The 24,143-nt window shown below is 41.6% G+C and overlaps 1 protein-coding gene across 10 annotated transcripts in view; it reads right to left on the bottom strand.

Moving 5' to 3' along the window:
- Nucleotides 1-24,143, bottom strand: part of Mapkap1 (MAPK associated protein 1) — a 212,706-nt gene that overhangs the window by 154,250 nt on the left and 34,313 nt on the right. For all 10 annotated transcript variants that reach the window (XM_052182252.1, XM_052182248.1, XM_052182253.1 and 7 more), the window contains one exon: nucleotides 22,940-23,088. In XM_052182252.1, the coding sequence (XP_052038212.1) occupies nucleotides 22,940-23,088 (149 nt within the window). The remainder of the gene's footprint in view (nucleotides 1-22,939; nucleotides 23,089-24,143) is intronic.

Below are 24,143 nucleotides of genomic sequence, written 5' to 3'. Positions count from 1 at the left end.
AGTTGAGCATTTTTTAAGATGCTTCTCCGCCATCTGATATTCTTCAGGTGAGAATTCTTTGTTTAACTCTATACCCCATTTTTTAATAGGGTTGTTTGGTTTTCTGGAGTCTAACTTCTTGAGTTCTTTATATATATATATTGGATATTAGCCCTCTATCTGATGTAGGATTGGTGAAGATCTTTTCCCAATTTGTTGTTTGCCGATCTGTCCTTTTGATGGTGTCCTTTGACTTACAGAAACTTTGTAATTTTATGAGGTCCTTTTTGTCAATTCTTGATCTTAGAGTATATGCTATTGGTGTTCTGTTCAGAAACTTTCTCCCTGTACCGATGTCCTCAAGGGTCTTCCCCAGTTTCTTTTCTATTAGCTTCAGAGTATATGGCTTTATGTGGAGGTCCTTGATCCATTTGGAGTTGAGCTTAGTACAAGGAGACAAGGATGGATCAATTCGCATTCTTCTGCATGCTGACCTCCAGTTGAACCAGCACCATTTGTTGAAAAGGCTATCTTTTTTCCATTGGATGTTTTCAGCCCCTTTGTCAAGGATCAAGTGGCCATAGGTGGGTGGGTTCATTTCTGGATCTTCAATCCTGTTCCATTGATCTGCCTGCCTGTCACTGTACCAATACCATGCAGTTTTTAACACTATTGCTCTGTAGTATTGCTTGAGGTCAGGGATACTGATTCCCCCAGAATTTCTTTTGTTGCTGAGAATAGTTTTAGCTATCCTGGGTTTTTTGTTATTCCAGATGAATTTGATAATTGCTCTTTCTAACTCTGTGAAGAATTGAGTTGAGAACAAAGGACTTAGCTAGACACTTCTGCAAAGACACACAGATGATAAGGAAAGAACACAAAGAAACTGAACTTTGGACTGCTGCTAGAAATGTTCACCCATGCTTGCAACAGAAAGTAATGCAGAGGCTCTAAACAAACAGACAAACAAACAACAAATGAAACCTACAAACTGAGTTAACACATAATCCAGAAGCACAACTTCTGGATACCTTTCATGCTCATTTTTTTTTTTTTTTTTGGCTTTTTGGATTTGGTTTTTTTGAGACAGGGTTTCTCTGTATAGCCCTGGCTGTCCTGGAACTCACTCTGTAGACCAGGCTGGCCTCGAACTCAGAAATCCGCCGGCCTCTGCCTCCCAGAGTGCTGGGATTACAGGCATGCGCCACCAATGCCCGGCATCCTTTCATGTTCTTGAACACCCACTACTCTCAGTAGTCAAGAGGTAACAAGTGAAATATCTACCTATAGAGAGATGGATAAGGAAACACACATGAATATAATTTTCCTTTTAGAAAGAAAAAATAATACAGAAATGTATTGGGATAACAAAGTGGGATGAGTGGAAGCTGCGGGGTCAAAAAAATTTACAGGTATAACTATGACCAAATACAGTGTGTATGTATGCATGTGTGTGTGTGTGAAAACGTCATAATGAATCACATCATCACGTATAATTGGTATAGCCTAATAAAAAAGAATATGGAAATGTAAGCATGGTTCACTCCCAAACATCCACGCTAACAGAAGGAGAGTTATATATATAACTCTATAATATAAAAACACTTTTAGAGGTCTTTGGATTACAATAAATGTGACTTTCACAACACACTTAGTTCCTAAACTTTTCAAATAACATGGATTATCAAAATTAGTATGTGTGCCTGAACTTACAAACTCTTTGTAGCAAAATATGGCAGAAGAATGGTGAAGGGAGCACTGACACCGAGAAACAGAAGCACCAGTCAATGCCAGGCAGGAGTGAGGGGCCCCAAACTCTGCCTCTGTAGTAATGGGGGAGCTGTTCTAGTCTGCCTTTCACAAACCATGTGGTTTACCATTTTACAAATGATGAACTCCTTTACCAAGTCAATGTAGCAGCCCTGGTACTGTGATGCCAACCCTGGGAATTAGTGCTCTTCTGTGTGCTGTTCCCACAAGTAGCCAACAATTGAATAACTACTTCAAAGGTATGCCCAGCCTCTGTAGAGCTGCACAGAGCTCTTCTGCCCAAGAAACTATCTTCTACCATCGAGCAGTGCTCAAATCTAGCTGATCTTCTCTTCCAGACACACTCAGCTTTTACTTGTTATACTACAGGGGTCTGTCTCTCTCTTCAAGCTTTTTTCTCAATTGGATATTTTTTTTATTTACATTTCAAATGTTTTCTCTTTTCTAGATATCCCCCTCAGAACCCTCCTATCCCATCCCCCTTGCCCCTACCTCTACGAGAGTGCTCCCTCATCCACCCACCCACTCACTCCTGTCGTCCTGCCTTGGCATTCCCCTATACTGGGGCATCAAACACCCTCAGGCCCAAGGGCTCCTCCCCCCACTGATGTCAAACAAGGCTATCCTCTGCCACATATGCAGCCATAGCCATGGGTCCCTCCATGTGCACTCTTTAGTTGGTGGTCCAGTCCCCAGGAGCTCCCGGGGGGGGGGGGGGGGGGGTTGGCCTGTTAACACTGTTGCTCCACCCATGGAGCAAACATGCAAAACCCCCCAGCTCCTTCTGACCCTTCTACAACTCCTCCATCAGGAACCACACACTCAGACCAATGGGTGGCTGCGAGTATCACCTCTGTATTTGTCAGGCTCTGGCAGAGCCTCTCAGGAAACAGCTATATCAAGCTCTCCTCAAGTTTTTTTTTAACCAGCATTTCTACTGCCTAAGAGCCTCTGGACAGGATATACCCTCCTTTCCAACCTTAAGACTAGACTTTGGGTCCACTGACTACATCTGGTCCTTCAGTCCAAATCAGTGATCTCTCAGGAGTTCAATGTAACTATTGCCACCCCTCCTGGCTTATGACATTGTATCATAACGTAGTTCCCTTAAAGATCACAAATACTGTCACAATCAGGACTGTATCTATCACATTCAGCATGGTATCTTCAGCATTAAGCACATCTAGCACATGTGAAGGAACTCAGTCATCTGAGAAACAAATGGATGGTTGTCTTCTAACCGTCTGGCTCTGCTAACAATAACCAGCTGTAACTTCAAACCTTCTCCTTTAAGTATTGTTGGCTTAGGTTTCATAGTCCCCTCCCATTCTCCACCACAACATTGTACCAAAAAGACCTGATGATCTAACTGCAAGGATCACTTTGGTTTGTCATGGTATCAGCCCCTGGCTTTGCCAGTGCACATGCCTGCTATTTCACCTACATCTCTGCCTTCTACTGTGTGCTTAGCCTATCACCCACCCACTCATTCAAGTTGCTGACAGCAATGAGTAAACACTACCTACAGCTTACCACAACAAATGGCTCTCCAGCTGGACATACATCTACTAATCACTACTCCAACCACTCACTAGCTAGGCCAGAGTCTACTTGATCACAATGTTACCTTCCAACATTTCTTAAGTTTGTCTACAAGAAGATTCCAAGATTCTGCTAAAATAGTTATAAACACTTTATTAAGACTGCAAACATCACGACCAAAATGCCCTAGCACCCACCCCATTCAAGAAGGGAACCAAGTCATCCTGCTTTTCTATCTCTGAATCAGCACACATGGCTCCTGGGGGCCATTCCTTCTGCTCTGCGAGATGACAAGCCTTGGGCTGGAAAGGCGTCTCAGCACTTGCTGTCCAAGCCTGAAGACCTAAGTTCAAATTCCCAGCACCTGCTATAAAAAAAAACAACAACTGAGCATTGCTTGATGCATACTTGTAACCCCACTGCTGGGGGTGGGGGGCTGGGGGAGAGGGGGAACAAGACACAAGGGTAAGGGTGACACAGAGGAGACCCACTGGGGTTTACTGGCCGTCAATCTGGCTCCAAGTTTGGTGATAAAGCCTATCTTCAATAGATGACTGAGAGTGACAAAGGACACCCAACCTTCTCCTCCGACTTCCATGTATACACAGAGACATATACATGAGCATGCACCTCCCTCCAATACACACAACAGAAGCTCTTTGGTTGCTAAGTGGCCAGTTGTAAAAGCAAGAACACAGGTTCCCAGAGCTGAAGAGAGCCTATGAGTACCAGCTGACTTCTGAGAGAGTTCAAGAAAAAAGGTTAAGTTTTATGAGAGATTTCATAGACGGAGAGAGATGGTAGTGGACGGAGGGAGGTAATCAAGCCTAGATGTGGATGAGGCAGAAAAAGGAAGTTCATTCTGCTAGGCTACCTCCTTGATCAGAAAGGTCAACCACAGTGGGGGCCTCAGTCTGGATTCTCACTGTAAATGTAATAAAGCACATACTAGATAAAGCAAACTGGAAAGTGACCGTTATGTAAAAGAGGGCTGTCACAACAGCCAATCTAGTTTCTCTAAGGCACTCTGATGACAAATCCATGCTAGGACTATGGGCTATGGGCAATTTTGCAAAGAACTACTGTGCAACATTTTCCTATTTCTCTTCCAGAAAAATGCAGAAGTAATTATGGAATCATAGCCAGTGTAGCAAATCAGTTAAATTAAACCTGTATTTCATCTAACTCATATAGGATATGAATAACATAACTAACTTTTCTAATTTCATACTCTAGTACTCTCAAGTAAACAAAAGGGGAAAAAAAGTAAAGTTTCCCCCTACAAATAGAACCTGTCACTTCCTGGGATGTGCACTTTTCAGCTCCTGCATCCTAAATGCATGTGGAGATATTATATGCACTTTCTATTTAGCAATTTAATTATATCTTTGCATTCAAAGAGTGGCAATGGTTTGCAGTAATAATCAGGTGAAAGCATTCTAACATTAATATGCTGGAATCCGATGTGTTAATTTGATGCAACTTTGCCTTGACAATATGTGATTAATTTGTTCTCAGGCTAGCCCTGCTCCCAGCTCTGACAGTTTAAAATGCTGGGTTTCTTTATCCATATCGCTATTTGACACGCCTTAGCCCACTGCTTTCCTAAGACCACTGTTAATTTGTAATGAACTTGCTTTTCAGGGGGGTGCCTTCATTTTTAATTCTGTCAGTGTCACCTCCTTGAGGAAAATTACAAGTTTCCATAGGTGTGATTACTGCCAAGTGCTGTTGATAAGAGGTTTGAGAAAACAGGGCTTTATAAAGAAGTCTGTATTTAATCTGCTGAAGCAGATTTATTGCCTCCAGACAGATAAATATAATACAAAGTTCTCTTACTTAAAAGTCATCCCCAAGTTCTCCCTCACCACCTCCACCTCCTAAACAAAAACACAGTTTCATTTCCAGGACTCAATAATGAGTCACTCAGGGAAAAGAGGTGAACCTGTTATAAATTTAGAACAACAGTGATTCTTGCCATCAAATTAGACTTGCAAGGGAGTCTTAGAAAACATATGAATACACTTCTCACAAGGTAGGAAGAAGAAAAACCCCCACAGAAACCATTATGATCTCACCTCTTTTCTAACTAGGCAAATGCACATTACACAGAGCCACCGTCCCATTTTCTTGGCAGACTGAGTACTGCCTGGTGAAGTCACATCTGGTTTACATTTCTCCCTACGACATGATCCTGATGCTGCCTGACACAAGAAGATAAGGAGTCAAAGCCTGAAAAGTCACAGTGTTCAACAGTACGCTGTCCTGTTGTACCTTTGCAATGGCCTGGGCAGTAGGCCTTACTCACCTCACTGTCTCCAGGTGAGAAAAAAAAAAGAGCCTCCCAGTGAATTTATGTGAATGTTTATCAGCAAAAAAACAGAACATAGGGATGGAATCTACATCTTTTGCTGGAGAGTCCTCTGCTGTTTACTACCACAACCTCTGGACGAACTCTCACCCTTCCTTTGATTGACACCTCTCTGTGACTAAGTCCCCCAATGTCTGATCCATCTCCCTTGGCCTTGGCCTTACCTCTTACTCCTCTTTCGCACATCTCCAGCAATACCACCTACTACTGCCACCAAGTCGGGTAGTCATAAGTCTGTCAATTCTACCCTCAGGTTTACCAGATGTTCTTAAATGTCTATTTACAGTAAAAGCTGGAAACTTAAGAGCAGCCCCATTCACCTCAAAAGGCACATGCCCCTTGTCGAAAGGTGACAATTCAACCACTGAGGTCCCTGGTGTCCCACCTTTTTCTTTCTATGCTTCCCAAGTGCTGCTCAGCGAGAAGTCAAGCAGACCCCACGCACTGAGCTAACCAGCTCTTCGGGGCTGCTGACCAAGAGCATGCTGTCACTTGCTTACTCAGACACTCCTTGCTTTTGCCTTCCCCACAGACTGCACAGAAAGCATCCCTGTCTGCAAAAGAAGTATCTAAACATTGGAACATCTGCTCAAAGGAATGTAATTTTACTGCTATTAGCATTATGTATGAACTAGAAAACTTCACAGGTGAAAAAACAACCTGAAATTCCAACTCCTCTCTATGTTCAATGGCACAAACACAATTCAGCATCTACGTTAAGATGAAAAGCATGTGAGGTTCTGACTGCAAGCTGCAGCTTTAATACAAACTGTTCTCAGTTATTTACTACAGAAAATGTGTGCAAGTTCTTTCAGAATACAAACAAATACTCTGTCTGTATCCATGGAGCTTGATAGATTTTTTTATTAAAGAAAAGTGTTTAGAAGGTATGTCTGCATTCACCCATATACATAACTCGGTGAAAAGTCACTGGCTCCAGCTCAGCTTGGCACAAGTCTGACCTCCTGGCATCAGCTAAGGCTTCTGTGGCAGGACAGCTGCTACTCTGAGATGCCTTCCCGTAAAGAACACACACTCGCAGGCAGAGGCCACGTAGGAACTATTCCCAAGTCTCCCTCTTCTGATTTGTGGAAAAAGGAACCAAGGGAATGGCTGCTGGACAACAGGGCAGAATACGAACTCAGTTCTGGGTCAGGCAGAGGCCGAAATACCATTCCTGCACCTGATGTCACACCCAACAGAAAGAGGCTATTGGAGAGGGATGCATTAAAGAACAAAACTGAGAGACAGAAAAAACCAAACTCTGTGAGTCTGAGACCATCCTAGACTACATAGTAAGTTTCAGGACTGCCAGGGCTACATTTATCTGCCTGTCTCAAAACAAACAAGCAAACAACAACAACAAAAGTACTGGAAAAGGTGTGTGTGTGCATGTTGAGGGGGGAGGCTGTAGAGAATCTGGCCACCATAACACAGCACACACTAAATAAGGGGGAAAGAGGCAGAGAGATCAATGCAGAAGTTGCTTCTGTAACCTACGTGGGTGTGGAAAGTCCTACCATAGGGCATGAGTGACTGACGGTGAGTCTGGCAGATGGGTAGTGACAACACATGCTGCAGGACAATGTGACAGAAGGAAAGCACATTCTAGAAACAATCTTTCTGTGGATGTTATGGCTTTTATACAAAGACCCTATTTGACACAGAAGCCACACTTGAGTGCTTTTTCTACAAGCTCTGAGTCATGTTTAAACACGGGTCTGTAAAGCACCCTCATCTTTCCAAGTAGAAGTTACTCCCAATCATGTCTCTCAATCATTCAGCAGAGGAAGCAGATATGTGCCCTTTAAGGCTGCAGGACATAAAACATTGTGTCAGGAGCAGAACAGCAGCACTCTGTCCCTAAGCACCTCATTGTCTCCTAAATGGCTCTAGCTACAAATACTCCATCGGCAAAAGGGCTTTATGAAAACCTCAGGGCAGAAGGAACCATTATCACCTTTGTGGCTAAGCCCCTTGGGTACAATGGGAGCCACTTACAAACTGGCTGAGAATTAACCTCACAATAACAAGTGGAAGCCCTCTGGGAGCCTACCACCTAGTAAGTAGAACAGAGGTTAGGAACACTCCAGGGGCTACAGTATACGGATGCAAATACTGATTCCTTCCTAACCACATGACCTCAGGCAAGCCTCAGTTTCCTCTCCAGTCACCAGGATTATCACAGTACCACCTTTCACAGGGCTACAGTGAACATCATCTGATCTATGCCAGGCACACCTGGACATCAGTGTGGACTCCCTTACTTCTGTGAATCAGGTGAATTTCTTACTGCCCCCTTACTCCCTCCCATATCCTACCAAGCACTGTGCTTGTACCCTGTGATGGTGAAGAAAAGGAGAGAGACACAGATACAGCTCTGTAATCAGAGAAGGTGCATGCAGGCACAGGCACTATGGAGTCAAGGAAGAAGCCGCAGCTAGGTGACTCGAGGAAATGTTATCTGGCTTGGCTCTTGAAGAAAAAGAAGTTTATATGGCAACAAGCATGCCACAAGGGCTCTAACATAAACCCTCTCGGGGGACTCTGGACGCTCAGTTGGACAGCTGCAGCCATTGAAGAACTAAGTCATTAGGGTTTTAGCCAGGATTTCCTCATCCTTGAAGCTGGGCTCGGGACTCAGGAACATTTCCATCTAAGACCATGGCTTAGCTCAGCTCCTTTCTCTGAACTATTCTCTGACAGATTCTTTTGTCTTTGTTTACTGAGGCAGATTCTGAGCTGGTCCCTTGAGAACAGGGAGCACCCTCTTACCAGTGTACCCCTGGGACCTCTCACTCTGCTGGAAACCAGACAAACAATAAACATCTGATGAATGAACACCTGCCCTGACTACACTAGTATGGTTTGAAAAAGAACCTAAATGGTTATAGGTTTTCAAACCAGTAGTCCTCCAATGTCCCAACAATTATAAAATTTTAATAATAGATCACACCTCATGTTGCTATAAGGTTTTAGCTTTTTTAAAGGATATGATAATGAATCCAAAAATCACATAAAAAGATAGGATGAGGTAAGCCTGAGCTACAAAGAAAGAAAAAGAAAGTGAGTGACAATAACTAATAAAATCCAGGGCTTTGATGTGTGTGGTGGCAAATGCCTTTAATTCCACTGGGAGGCAGAGGCAGCTGGCTATCTGTGAGTGCAAAGCCAGCCTGGTCTGTATAAGTTCCAGGTCAGCCAGGAATACCTAGTGGGACCCTGTCCCAAAAAATTAAAATAAAATAAAACCCAGGGCTTATGAATCAAGTACTTTTTTAGAGCTGACCTAGAAAGGCCAAGTCTCTTGCTATAAGTCAGAAAAACTAGAGGCTCTTATACCCTACCATTTGGTATATTTGACAAGAAATGATATTCATTTAAACAGTATTTTTCCTTTTCTAATTTTTCTTTTTCTTTGTTTTAGACAGGGTCTCTCTATGTAGACTTGGCTGTCCTGGAACTCTCTGTATACACTAGGCTGACCAAGTGTTGGAACTAATAGCACAAATACTATATCCAGTTTTAAAAAGATTTTTCTTAAGACATGTAGTTCTTCTTAAGACAGTATAAATTCCAAACATCATATAATCTTGACCCAAACCTGTACCATAGCAGGTATGATTGTGGGGAAATTGCTTAATTCATTTCTCCCAGAGCTGGTCAGTATCAATCAGGGTAAGAATGTCTAGATCACAGAACCATGTGCTAGCTGCTATCGGGCACAGGGAAACTCAGCACCCAGACACTGTTACCTGTGTAATTCCCCTCCCTGTGACCACTCTGTGCTCTGGGTACAACATACACTTAATATCTGATGGCTTTATGAAGGATGGTGTGCAAACAAGTATTCAATGGTTTTTCTTAATGTGTAAAAAAGAAAAAATGAACCTGATAGTACACAATGTCAGAAGTAGACATGCACATGCAGAGGGAATGAAGTACTTTTTACATCTGTGTGTGGATTTGTGCACATGGATGCAGTGCCTCAGAGGCCAGAAGTCAGTGGAGGATTCCCTAAAACTGCAGATACAGGTTGTTGTGAGCTGCTCTATGGTTGCTAGGCACGGAACCCAGGTCCTACGGGGCCATCTCTCCAGCCTTACAACAGTTCTTAATATATTTCACAGATGGGTATGGGGGTGCATGCCTTTAATCACCGAGATCTGGGCCAGCCTACTCTACAGAGTAAGATCCAGGATAGCCAGGGCTACACAGAAAAATCCTATCTTGAAAAACAAAGAAATGCATTCCCCTATTTTAAAACTCCGGCTCATCTGACTAAACACAGCCTACCAAGTTTCTCTAAATAAGCTAATTGTTTATTTTCTTAAAACTTTACATTTTAGTATCTCTGTTGCTTTATCATCATCACAATTAAAAGAGCAATGCAATTACTTTGAAAAAGAAATCAAAACACCAACTGCTGAACCAACAAAAACTGTAGTACTCTGTGCACACGTCTACATGGGCACGTTTACACACTTGATAACATACACACAATTCTCACAACCTGCTTTTATATATGTTACAAAAGTCTGTCATTGCCAGGCGGTGGTGGTGCAAGCCTGTAATCCCAGCATTCTGGGAGGCAGAGGCAGGCGGATTTCTGAGTTCGAGGCCAGCCTGGTGGTCTACACAGTGAGTTCCAGGACAGCCAGGGCTATACAGAGAAATCCTGTCTCGAAAAAATCAAATCCAAAAATTCAAAAAAAAAAAAAAGTCTGTCATTGCCAAGCAGTTACACAGGTAACAGGATTTTTATTATAAGTTAATACTTGTTAAACAGAGACTGAGGTGCAAATTCTTCTCAGTACTCTAGTACTGAGCATTTAGGCTGTTCTCCAGCATTTCCATCATAAAAATAATGAAATCTGACAGTTTTGAAGAGTTTTCTGATTAGCATCTTAAAATACACTATAGATGTATATTTTCTCAGTCACAGTTTTGATATTTATCAAAACTTCCCCAGTTTGATTTTTGTGAACATGGAAAAGAAATTCTCTGTCATTGCTAGTTTTGGCTCACCTTGAAATTTCTGAACTAATAAATAAATGCAGAAGAACATTGTCTTTTAAGACAATCAGTTGGACAGTCATGAAAAAACAATTCTTAAATTTATGAACTTAAAGCTGGGCTAGTCGCTAGTGATGCCATTTTTAACCCCAACACTCAAGAGGCAGAGGCAGGAAGACCATGAGTTCCTGGCCAGCTTAGGCTGTCTAGATCGACTCTATCTCAAAACACAAACACCAGCAGCAAAAGCATGAACCTTAATTCAATCGGAGCTCCAATTAAAACCTGACATACTCAAGAAGAGGCCAGCCCTCGGGGGTGGGGGGTGTCGGGGGGGGGGGGTATGGGGGGAGTGTCCCCTAGAAGGAAGGATGTCAGGAGAACAGCAGATTTTACTAATCACCTTAGAACCTCCTAAGGCAAGTGTCTAATGTATGAACTACCAAGATGGCTCAAGACAACCTTCATTAACCCATTTACCTTAATTATTTTCATTAAAGATGGGTGCATAATAAGGGTTCAAAATTACAACTGTGAGCAACTCATCCATCTTAGTAGTAAGAGTCCTTGAAAAATATGAAACACAATATTCCATATTAGCACAATTTTACCCCAAAATGGCAAAATTAATTTTGTAATACAATTGTCCCTTTGCAATCACTGTTAACATTAAGAGACTAGATGAAGAATTACTAGCAGCATTAATGTGGTATTGAAGTCACACCTACACATCCTGTTTCATAGAAAATGGTTCTTAATTTTCAAGTTGTTCTGCTTTATTAAAGCTCATTACCATTTCTCTTTTAATAAGTGCTCTTTAAAGTCATTACCTGCAGTGAAGTTAAAGGCAGAGCTATTAAAAGGTTACTTTAATGTGAATAATGGCCTCCCGATATACTCAAGTTAATTACTATTGGAAACTGGTTTTATTTTAATTTAATGCTGAACGCTTAATGAAGGATCTGCCGGGGTAGCAAAACTGACAAAAATTATTCATGGTCAACAGACCTATTCTTGCTGTCTCATTTAAAGAGATAATATCCGTTTCTAGTTCTACATAACTGCATTTCAAGATCAAAATTACATCTTAACATTTTTCTCTGTATACCTAATTGAATATGAAAAATGTGTTTTTTTAAATATTCAACAGCATGTTAAACACAGCACAATCATCAGTCATAATGTGGCAGATCTTCAGACATGCAGAAGGTGGAGAGAAATCTCAAAATCGCCATGAGGAGAGAACAAGACAAACAGAAATGCATTCTCCCTCCTTTGTGCTCATATACATAGGCCATGACCAGGAGAAAGGAGAGGGAGGTGGCTAGAATGGAGCTGAGTAGAAAGGGCAGCTGAACCAAAAGGAAGATGATACAGCCCTTAATCAGACAAAGAAGGAAACCAAGCCTGGGCTTTCCAGGAAAAGCTGCAGGGGCAACACCATCCCTGCTTATAACAGAATAGGACAGTGCCCTTCTCTTCTGCCACCCTCAAGTCAAATGGTGTTTCCCCTCAGAGTCTGCACGATAGAGAGCACTGAAAGCACAGAGCAGAGCTTGCTTTTAAAGACAGCCAGGGAGCAGTGGCCAATGTGACGGAGCTTCCTTCCCCAATTTCACTTAAGAAGATACCCATAGCATTCCAGTGTTAGAAGAATGTGTTCATGGGAGATGTCAGCACCCCTCTGCCTCTTATTTATCCTGTAAGTAGATTGAGCCTGGAACATAAACACTGGCAGGCAGTGTTCTCATCACATAAGTTATTCTGAGAGAACCCTGACAAAGTTGATTCTAGTGTCTTCAGAAACAACATCCTATACACACGTATTTGTGTACTTGCAGTCCTGGTATTAAATCCAGAGTCCACATGGTAAACAAGCATTTTCTTTTTTCTTCTGAAGCAAAGTCTCATCTATGGCCATACCACCCAGAACGTACTGGATCTCACCTGAAATAAGGTTGTACTAGGTTCAGACAGGCTTTCAACTTACTCTATAACCAAAGTATACCTTGAGCTCCTCCTACCTTAGCCTGCACCTCAGGCAGGCAGAAGTGGCATCATGAAAGCTATCATGTCAACCAAGACTGAACTCTTAACAACATTTCGTATCAGCACAGAGGTCCTCTATTTTAAAAATGCATACATGATTAATATTAAAGAACTGTTTATCCTGTGACAAGGCCCCTGGAAAGTAAAAAAAAATCCCAGCAATTTTAGTCTGATAAACTCCTATGGACAAGCAGGAATGCGGTGGTGGTTCACGCTTTGAGACAGAGAAAGGAAGACCTGTGAGATCTTGTCATACTGGTCTACACAGAAAGGTCCTGCACAGCTGGGGGCTACACAGAGAAACCCTGTCTGGCCTCAACAAACAAACAATTCCTGTGGACAGAGTAATATTAAAATTAGCTAGGCACAGTCCCATAAGAACACCATCTCAGAAAGATAGGCAGATCCTTAGTTTAAGGCCAGCCTGTGCTACATAGCACAACTGTCTCAGAAAGAGAAAATAAGAGGCCACAGTTTCTGCTGTGCTCCAGGCTCCTGATTGTCAATGCCAATAACAGATAGAAGCCTGAGGAATAAGCAGACAACACTGGCCAATTTATAGAACTGGGCACAAAACACAAAACAGAACTCCGGGAATGCAGCTACAGTGGTGCTAATAAAGCTTTCTTTAAATGGGGCTTAACCACCTCTCTTAATTGGGCTGCTTTATAGGAACTGTGCTTCTAAACTAAAACAGTATTATATCAAAATGCTTGTTTTAATGCTATGTATTTAATATAAGGTGGGGGGAAGAAAGGTTATTATGACCAAGGATATAGAGAAAAGAATAGAAAATGTCCTTGCAAGTTACTGTTTTGATGCTGTAATTAGGAAGGGAAAATGAAAGTCAGCGAAAGCACGGCTTTAGGAAAGTGGTTATTAGATTTTCTTCTTTCCACTGTGGAAAGTCCTTCCTGTTGAAAAAGGCAGTGAAATTTTATCACAGCTATTGCTATTCATAAATCTTATATCTATTTTAATTCAATCTGGTCCTAGCCTCAGAGTCGCTGCAGCACAATTTGATTACTATAGCCATACTTTTTAACTGCTGTCAGGAAAGACAGCGCCTTACACAAACATCTGCAGAGCACACGCCTGCATGCTCCAGCACTAGCCTCAAATCACGCACTGGTGATGAATCTTTATCTGACACTAATACTTTTTAACTTCATACAGACAATTAAAATGAATTGTAGCTAAATGCACATATAACAAATCAATTTAATCTTTGGTTCCGTTGTAGCATATTTTGCAAATTCCCTAAAGTTACTTTCTTGCATGTATCTCTGTCTAGGTGTTAAACTTCAGCATAACAGAAGGGAGAAGAGACTCGAATACAACACAGCTTTGCCTCAAAGCAGGCCTCAAAGAGCAACTACATCTGAATTAACCACCATTCAACATTTCCAGATGAACAAAACAGAACCTCTACTTTCTAGGACTTCTACAACAGAAATTCTGACAACCAAGGATAAGAAGTTAGACAGAGCAGTGCCACCTGTACCTGCTATTCATCATTGCTATCCTCACACCCCCAGAATATTCCTATCAATCTCTACTACATGGCTTCCGTTGCAGCTCGATATTCATGGGATTAGCCCTCTCTCAATCTGATGCATCTCAAGTCACAAACCAACTTTTTGTTTGTTTGTTTGTTTGAATGATTGATTGATTTGGTTTGGTTTAGTTTGATTTTTTGAGACAGGGTTTCTATGTGTAGCCCTGACTAGCTTTGAACTAAGAAATCCGCCTGCCTCTGCCTCCAAGTGTTGGGATTAAAACAAACCTCTCAGGGCCCCAAGAGTGTAATCTGAAGGTAAGGGCCTGTTTCTAGGCTGGGGGTGTGGCACAGTGATTGAGCTCTTGCTTAACATTCTAAAGGCTCTGAATTCCATTCTGACTGTGAGCTGGAAGAGGTCCTAATCCCTTGTTCCATTACCTTCCAGTTCCTTCAAGGAGGTAGCTACATCTTATCTGCAAAGCAGGCATGCAGTGTTTAAGATGAACCAATCCAGGGTGGCTGTTTAGCAAGTCATTGGCTAAAATAGACAGGAGGTCAGAGAGTAAGAGTGAGTTCACTCTGTATGCAAGGAAGATAAAAGGGAAGAGACATATCCTGTGAGGCACACAGTGAGTCTACATGGAAACATTCCCCCACCCCTGGTCTTCATGTTCCCTTTTACCTCTGAGGGTACTGAGACTTTCAAGAGACAATAACTTAATCCAACCACAAAACTGGTAAGAAGACCTAAACTGTTCTCAGGTGTCTAGTTTATTGGCAAAGGCAAAACTTCATTTTAAAATTTGAAAATCTTCAAGTATAAGCCTTCTTTCTTCTTCATAACAATGAAGAAAACAGCAAAGACAGCTATGGCACTGGGCCTGAAGAAAATGAAGCTCTTTCCAACTCTGTTACCTACCACTGGGATACCCTTTCTCAGCCTTTGTCCTCATCTGCAAAACAAGGTAACAAACCCTGGGCCAGTCCACATAAGCATGAACATGTACACTCTCAACTTTTCAAGATTCAAAAATCTTTATTTACAACCTTCTACATGCTACTACTGTCCGCTACCACAGAACTACAGATATGGAAAAAACAGTGCTCACAGGTGAGAGATGCCACGTGAAGAGCCCAGAGAAAGAACAGCAGTCAAGGCTGACACACAGGAAGAGACTCCATATCCATGTTCCTACCAACACATGGTCTTCTGGCTCTACTTTTGTTAACATGAATAGAATTAAGAAAAAACACTGAGGAAAAGGAAAGTGATGTGATATTATAATCTCAAAAAAATAAAAAAATATTTAAAGAATGAAAATTAATCATAGTAGAGTAGTACATATCTAATCAACACTAATGTGTATGCAGAAGATGAGGATGAAGTATCACCTGAACTATTTAAGTTCAAGACCAGCAGGCCACCAGGACAAAAGCAATGACTGAGATCTGCAGATTCTGTTCTGGCTGGAGCTCTCAACATCAATATGTTCACAGAAGTAACATAAGTCTTTCGGGATCTAGCGCTTTGAGATCCAAGAATATCTACTGCAATTCATGCTAAGCAAAGTGAGGTCCAAGGTGCCATCATCAACTGCCAGCACTATTAAGGGCTGTTTCCTAGGCTTTCACTGGTACATCAGAGCTAAGAACACATCCAACCAGACTTCCTCTACTAACCTGGTATAATTAAGGAGAAGGCAGTGCTTAAATAGTAACCTCATTAGACCAGAAACATAGCCGCACTTGAATTCTTAGTTCATTACCATCTAAGAATTACTATCAACTTATTTTCTTAAGTGATATCTGCTCCATCTCCCTGCATATCAATCATCGAGTCTAACCATTTTTATATACTAGATATCACTTGAATACATCTCCAATTCTATCATCAATTAAGCCCATTACCCCCTGCCCATTCATCCCTCACCAGGGTAAAACTTTCTGGATTAGTGAATATATACTCTATTCAGCAGACTCCCAGTGACCGTTTGGATACACAAAGCTGAAGGTCTCTGGTAAAAGCTCATTGGTAGAACACTTCCTAGGCATGTGAGTTTAACAAACAAACCTCCCTTTCACACACACACACACACACACACACACACACACACACACACGCGCGCACGCGCGCGCACACACGCACACAAACAAATCAGCTTCCCTCTAGGCTCCATCGGAACTCGCTCAAGTCTCTCAGTACTTCTAGGTTAAAGAGAACACTTCTCCCAGCCACTCACTGCCTGCCTTCATTTGCTGCCTCAACCTTGGGTTCCTATTATACAGCCTTCATTTCTTCCATTTCCTCAGATCCTCCTCACTGGTGCCTGTACTGTCATTCAAATGAGATAGCTATTCCCACATCTATCCCCTCCACCCAAGGGAAGAAGTCCCATACATCAGAAACCGGGTCTATGTCCTCACCACCATCCAGACTCAAGGGCCGCCACACACTCACACCTCTACACGGAACGTGAATGAATGCAAGGAGAGTAAACTCCACATCTCTCAGCACAGACCACAACTAGGCACTTTACAGAAAGCATACATCCTCGCCACTGAACCCTCACAATACTTTAATTTACCATTATTTGTTTTATGTTCATAAACACAAGCATGGGGGCTCATGCTGTACACCCAGCACTTGGGAGGCGGAGGTATGAAGATTATAACGGGAAAATATCTCATTGAAAGATGACTAATAGCCAGGCAGTGGTGGCGCACAACTTTAATCCCAGCACTTGGGAGGCAGAGGCAGGTGGATTTCTGAGTTTGAGGCCAGCCTGATCTACAGAGTAGATCATTCGTTACCTTTTTTGTTTGTTTGTTTTTCTTTCCCTTTTTGGTTTTTCAAGACACAGTTTGTCCGTGTAGCCCTGGCTGTCCTGGAGCTCACTCTGTAGACCAGGCTGGCCTTGAATTTAGAGATCTGCCTGCCTCTGCCTTCTGAGTGCTAGGATTAAAGGTGTGTACCACCACTGCCCAGCTTACTAGTCATCTTTCTTTCTTTGTTTCGTTTCTTTGTTTCTTTGCTTCTCTTTCTTTCTTTCTTTCTTTCTTTCTTTCTTTCTTTCTTTCTTTCTTTCTTTCTTTCTTTCTTTCTTTCTTTCTTTCTTTCTTTCTTTCTTTCTTTCTTTCTTTCTTTCTTTCTTTCTTTCTTTCTTTCTTTCTTTCTTTCTTTCTTTCTTTCTTTCTTTCTTTCTTTCTTTCTTTCTTTCTTTCTTTCTTTTCTTGTCCCAGTCCCGAGTCCCCCCCTCCCCCAGGCAGGGTTTCTCTGTATAGCCCTGGCTGTCCTGAAACTCAACTCTGTAGACCAAGCTGGCCTCAAACTCAGAAATCCACCTGCCTCTGACTCCCAAGTTGTAGGATTAAAGGCATGCGCCACCATTGCCCGGCTTTATTCTTCATTATTAAAATAAAAAATAAATAAGTAAAAATAAAAGTATGTAAAGACAGACATAGAGGCACATGCCTGTAGTCCCAGCACTTGGGAGGCAGAATCAGGTGGAGTTCTTCAAGTTCAAGGCCAGTATGGTCTACATGAGTACTAAACACACCGGATTTAGTTCCTAGACAGCCAAGGAGAGAGAGCATGCTTCAAAAAATAAATAGACAGATAGATGGATGGATAGACAGAGAGAGATATAGAGTGTGCAAAATAAAGTCGGCAAAAGAATAAGACATCTCCTAAAAATGTCCTAAGTCACCCTGTGCTTGTCTGTTATTGGGAACTTACTGTTGACCTCAGGATACCCCTCATTAAAAGAAGGATGGAGTGTGTGTGAGAAGAGAGTAACAATGCAGCCAAGTTCATTCTTAGCTTCTCTTATTTCCCTGGGAGTAGGAGAGGAAGAGCAGACAGGCCTCTTCAGCAGATGGAAGAAAAGGAAGGACAAAGGGCTCTTAATTCAAGATCTACTGGAGAGAAAGGCAGCCAACATTAAAAATCCAAACTATCACAATTTTAGAAAATATTCTGAAGCTAAAGTTAACTCAATACATTAGAAGGGCTCATTCCCATAATAATAGCAAAATCCCAAATTTCAGATGAGCCCTTTATTATATGGCTGCTTTTGTTTTTAATATTTATTTTTATTTGAGGTATATAGCTGTGTACCCCTGAAACTGGAGTTAGAGATAGTTGTAAGCTGCCATATGGGTACTAAGAATGGAACCTGGGTCCTCAGCTCTTCTGCTAGAGCAGCCAGAGCTCCTAATCACTAACCGTTAAGCCACCTGTCCAGTCCAGCTGTTTATTTAAGACATAGTTTCAATTCATTGACCTTTTCTAAGTGTATAACATTTCTTTGTGACATCATTCTTTTCTGTAAAAGTTTCAAGTGACTTTCTTTGAAGAGAGCTATTAAATGCCAATGATTATAGGAAACATTTGTTCATAATTACCCAGACATCCACTAGAACAATGCTGAAACAAGAGCAGCATGCAAAAATGTATTTAAGGACTATCATCCCAAAATGCTGCTAAAAGCTATTAACCAGTATGTGTTAATTGCCACGGCATTCATATTAATTTTCACTTCAGGCTCGACATTGTGGAATATTTCCCCTGATACATTTTAAACAAAGTTTAATTTAAGGAACTGCTTCTATCAACACTTATGAAAATTAACAGCCAAGCAATTAGCAGTCGTGAATTATCCCCTCCCCCACACCCTGCAGTTTCCCGTTAAAACAGAGAAGTGGCTACTTTCTAACAAGTTAACACAATCAAAGTCACAGCTGTTGGCAGGAACCAGCCCTTTTTTGCTTTTTCAAGCCTTTGTCAAGGAAAATAATGCCCCCTCATATTTAGGGCTATGTCACAGTAGGTAAAATACCTAATGTTTTATTACAACTGCCAAGCAATTACTAATGCACAACTATCTTTCCAACTGATTTTTAGTAGCCATTACCTTCCAAATAAATGAGTGAGTAAGCAAGTAAGCAAGCAAAAAAGGAAGTAAATAAATAAATAAACAAATAAATAAATGTCTTGTTCTGTCTAAAGCACCACCAGAAGGGTGTCTCTGCCTCCTGAGTGCTGGGAGTAAAGGAGTGTGCCACCACACCTGGCTTAGATCCACTTCTCTAAACATAAAGTTGGGGCCAAGAATGCAGTTCTACTGTTGAACACATGCTTACCAAGTGTGTGTAAGAAACCCTGGGTCTACCCTCTAACAACTTGGTGGGGCACGACACAGCATCTCTAGGACTCCTAATCCAGTGCCTCCCCCAGAACCCACCCTTATCACCGTGAAGCATCTCTGAGCACAGCTGGCATCCCCTCAGTGAAATCAGAAGTGGAGCACAAAGTTTCTGACCTCAACCTATGGCACAGGTGTTTTATGAAGGAGGTTTCACAGAGGTCGTCTCTAACAGTGGCCAAGGCAGCTCAGTGGCAGAGTGCCTCTCCATCACACAGGAGGCCAGAGTCTGTCCTCAGAAAACACAGCTCCTCCCATCCCTACACTTGTGCTCACCAACAAACAAACATAGAATTCATTTGTGCAGATGCTAAACTGGATTGTCTCAGCAGACCAAGCGTCACCTATAGCTCCTTGCCATCTGCCTTGACCTCTCTGAAATGCTCAATAAACAGACTTAATCTACAGATCCAAACCAAGTCACAGACACCATTATCTAGTTGCCAAAGACATAATCTAAACATTATTAGCCTGGCACGTCCCTCTCTTCAAACTGTCAAAAATAGTAACTAAGTACAGACCTCCCAACTCTATGCTCTAAAAATATATTAGCCTCAAAATATTTTTTATAAATTATTAGCTAACTAGAGGAACCAAAATTATTTGAAAATACTGTCCTTTAGGGAAAATGCTATGAGATTAGACGCACTAAAACTAACGACTCAAGTGTGCAGCTGTTAGACACTAGTTATGCTTGCTTAACTACCATGCGAATCTAGTTCCACACCCAAAACAAATCCTTTCTTCAAAGCCGACACGCCAGCATCCTGAGGACAGACTGCACAGCCACTGGTCTCTTGAGGAAATACATAATTAAGTAGTTTTTTAGCATATTTAATTAGACCCCAAACTCTTCCTGTCCCCTTCTCTCCCCGATTATGTACCATTTGCCCAGGAGACTAAGCTACTCAGTTAATTATGTAAATAAGGCAGGCACTATTCCCAAAGAGAGCATCATGAATATTTGTAAAAAGAAAACTAAACACGGTATATGTTTTAGTGGCTTCAAAAATTCTTTACAAATCCATATATATTTATATACAGGTAATTATAGAAGACATTTATTTATTTACATATTCATATACAGTATTAAATACAAGAAAAACCCTTATATTTGAGGCAAAAACATGTAGTCCTAATAACAAGATGATGAATTGTTAAGACAGAATACTCATTTCATTTCTTAAATATGAGCTGAATAAAAATAAAATAATTTTAAGTTACAACAGTAACAAAAATTTAGTACTGAACATCAGATGATTTATGGGAAGAATCAATCTGGAAATGATTAAAGCTGACTTGTACAGAAAGGCTTTATTATCCAGGGGTTGACACGATCTCAACTCTGGAGGCAGCCATGGCGCTGTTAGCAGGAGTACAATCCCATTATTATGTAATCACGAAATGCTAATTTGATCTTTTTGAGGTGTTATTTGAATAGTCATTTTAATTTCTAGGCTACAAAAAGGCTTGACTCAAGTATAATTCTCTATTAATCACTGAGATGCCATTGACTATCATATTGATGCCTTTCACAAAGATAAAGACTGATTTAATATGTACAGTACAATATCCTTCAAATATTAGCCACTTTCATTACATATCTGCCAAATGCATCAATATTAAATAATAGATGAGAACAAGGGTTTAATTGTATTTTAGCACTGTAATATATGGGGTAATAATAAAATAGCAGGCATTGTAAGATAGACTTATATATAAATCCTTCTTAATCAATGCTCACTCTCTATGGTCTACCAAAGGGCCCATGACAACAAAGCATAGGGCAACTTAAGCATAAACACACATCTAACAAAAACTTCCAGTATGACTGAGGAAATAATGTCTCCCTGGACTCCAAAAGTCAGCTGCCTGCACTGCAGTGCTCACAACTCTGACAAATCCAAACCTGGCTCTAATGGGAAGTGGGAAATCCTAGAATGCATTATTTTTGTAAAGTATGAACTAGTTAGTTGGCAAGGAATCACACATTATTTATTCTATCTATTCTTCATCATCAAACAATGAAACTATATCAGCTATAGTTTCTGTCCCAATTCAGAAGAGCTTCTCATCTAAATGCATCCAAGGCAGTGCAGCTGGAGACACTCTAGGACCCTGGGGAACCTCCCCTCCTCTCCTACTTTCCGCATCCCTGGGTAGCATGGGCCAACTAAATAGCAGCTCAGAGCAGTGCAACCTACAAGGACTGGATGTGCTTATAGGTGTTTTCTGAAGGAGTTCTGCAGCCCCAGAGGCCTGTTTGTTACTCATGTGCTTTGTTCCTGGTTCCTGTTCTCCACCCTCAGACAGCAACAGCCTTACTGCTGATGGCCATGTGCTGACTCCCACCTAAGGAAAAAGGTGAGGTGTTTCCAGAGCAAAAGATCTCTTTGCTCAAAGATAATAACTGGCGGAATCAGTAACTGAGGAAGAAAAATGCAAACATGAGCAAATCACTGCTGCTTATTAATTGCAATGGCGTTGAAATGAGATAAGTCACAAAAGACCCCTGCAGGCAGCAAGCTATCACTCAGGATCCCACACCACTGCCAGGCAGCAAACACAGGGCCAATAAATTAAAAAATTAACTGTCTCCTATAAGGGGCCCTGCTCAGCTCAGAACTGAGGCCCAGAACATCACCAGCCATTTTTTTAGAAGGAAAATAAACATACTTTAATTTTATAACACCAAACTATTACTACAAATGGGAGGGAAAAATAAGTCACCATCCCTGGCAGTGTTCGACAAGACCCCCCAACAGTGAAAGACCAGAAGGCAGTGGTCTAGAACTCAGAAGGACAGACCTCACAGTTCCTGCAGTCGTAGACTGTGGACAAGACAATGCAAACCACCTCCAGACCCACTTCCCAGGCCTTCCCAACACAGTTCACCATCCATCTACCCAGCCCAAGCTCCCAAGCACACAGAGATCAAACAGGTAAATAACTAAGAACATACAGCCCTCCCTTTTGCTTCTACCCATGAGGGGGAGGGGGGAGAAAGAGGCATTTTTTTTTTTTTAATCTGGTTTTGGAAAGAAATGCTTGTGATGCAGATCAGGCCAGAGAGGGTGCAGGGGGAGGGGGCTTTTTTATTTGGTTTTAGAGACAAGTACTTGCGATGTAGCTCAGGCCAACTTCAAACTGCTTTGGTATACTGAGTGTTAGAATTCCAGGTATATACCATCACATTCAGCTTTATATATTTACATGTGTGCAAAACAGGCATCTTGGAAAATTAAAATTAAAGCAGTCCTGGACTCAAGTACAGAGAAGCAAAGACTGAGGGAGTGTGCCAGACTTATACATTAACCCTCCTAAATACTACTCTGGAAATAATGAGCCCATACTCTTATCTATTTACATCTATGGTCTTAAAAATGTGGTACTCTATAATACTGAGGCAGTCTTGAAACCTAAATATAAATAATAATAATAATAATAAATGCCAAAAACAACTTCCTCAATCTTAAAGGGATGAAGCCTTTTTACTTTTGAACTTACCTTGCCATCAAACTTGGAGTACTCATTAAAGGGGTTATTCAGCTGCAGAGGGCACTGCTCCAGGCGTACAGACAATATGGACTGCTTGCCTGATCTTGGAGGCTTCTCTTTGAGGGATTTTTTTTCAAACAGTGACTTTAACTCCTGGGCTGCAATTGAAAAGGATAGAAACATCGTTGTCACTATGTACGCTAGACAGTTTGTCCACCTTCCTAAAGTCTTCCTCTGGATCTTAAAGAAGGCGTGTGGAAAGATGGGTTGGGGTCAGTGTCTGCAGAAAGCCTCGAACACACTTGAGGGTTATGCACAGCAGAGGCAACGAGCTCAGACCCACACAGACCTGGACTGTCACCTGAGAAGAGAAGAAGCCTGCAGCAAAGCAACCTTCCTAAGAAGAGTGTTCACAGTGGAGCCTCCAGGCTTCAGCAGAAGCTACTGCTGTGTGACACTCAACACGTCACTCCACCTCTCTGGTGTGTCAATCCAGAAAACCTCAGAAAGTTCTCTTGTGGCCCTACTACTATTTGATTTTAAAATTCTAATCTTTAAGGTCAAGGTCTTTCACATTTGGCACCCAGCACAAAATCTTGAAGACAAAAACAGAGACAAGGAAAAGGAGGAACAAAGATGTAATCCTGTGCACACCAATACAGCTTCCCCTTCACAGGGGACAGGTTCCAAGGCCCCAGGGAGTTCCAACCCCTGCAAATGCGTTCATACTGCCTGCACTTGCTGCCTCCACACAATCGCTCGAGCTAGTGGCATCCATTATAACCACCTCAGAGCTCGTGCCAGTCCAAGGCTTACACTCTCAACACCAAAACTGCCAGACAGGATTCTGTGAATGTCTCTCAAATGGTTAGGTGATACATGGCCATACTGTTTTTCCTACATATATGTACTGATGATAAAGTTTAACTTATAAAATAGAAACAAAAATTACTGTTAATATTTTTTACAAATCATAACAACATCCTGTAATAGATTTGAATCAACAAATTATTTTTTTTGGTTTTTTTGGGGGGTTTTTTGGATTTTGGTTTTTTCCGAGACAGGGTTTCTCTGTATAGCCCTGGCTGTACTGGAACTCACGCTGTAGACCAGGCTGGCCTCGAACTCAGAAATCCACCTGCCTCTGCCTCCTAGAGTGCTGGGATTACAGGCGTGTGCCACCAACGCCCGGCTGAATCAGCAAATTATTGAT

The sequence above is a fragment of the Apodemus sylvaticus genome, chromosome 5 (genome assembly GCF_947179515.1).
Source record: "Apodemus sylvaticus chromosome 5, mApoSyl1.1, whole genome shotgun sequence".
NCBI lineage: Eukaryota > Metazoa > Chordata > Mammalia > Rodentia > Muridae > Apodemus > Apodemus sylvaticus.
Note: the sequence above shows the minus strand (reverse complement) of the source record. Positions and strands in the feature narration are given on the sequence as shown.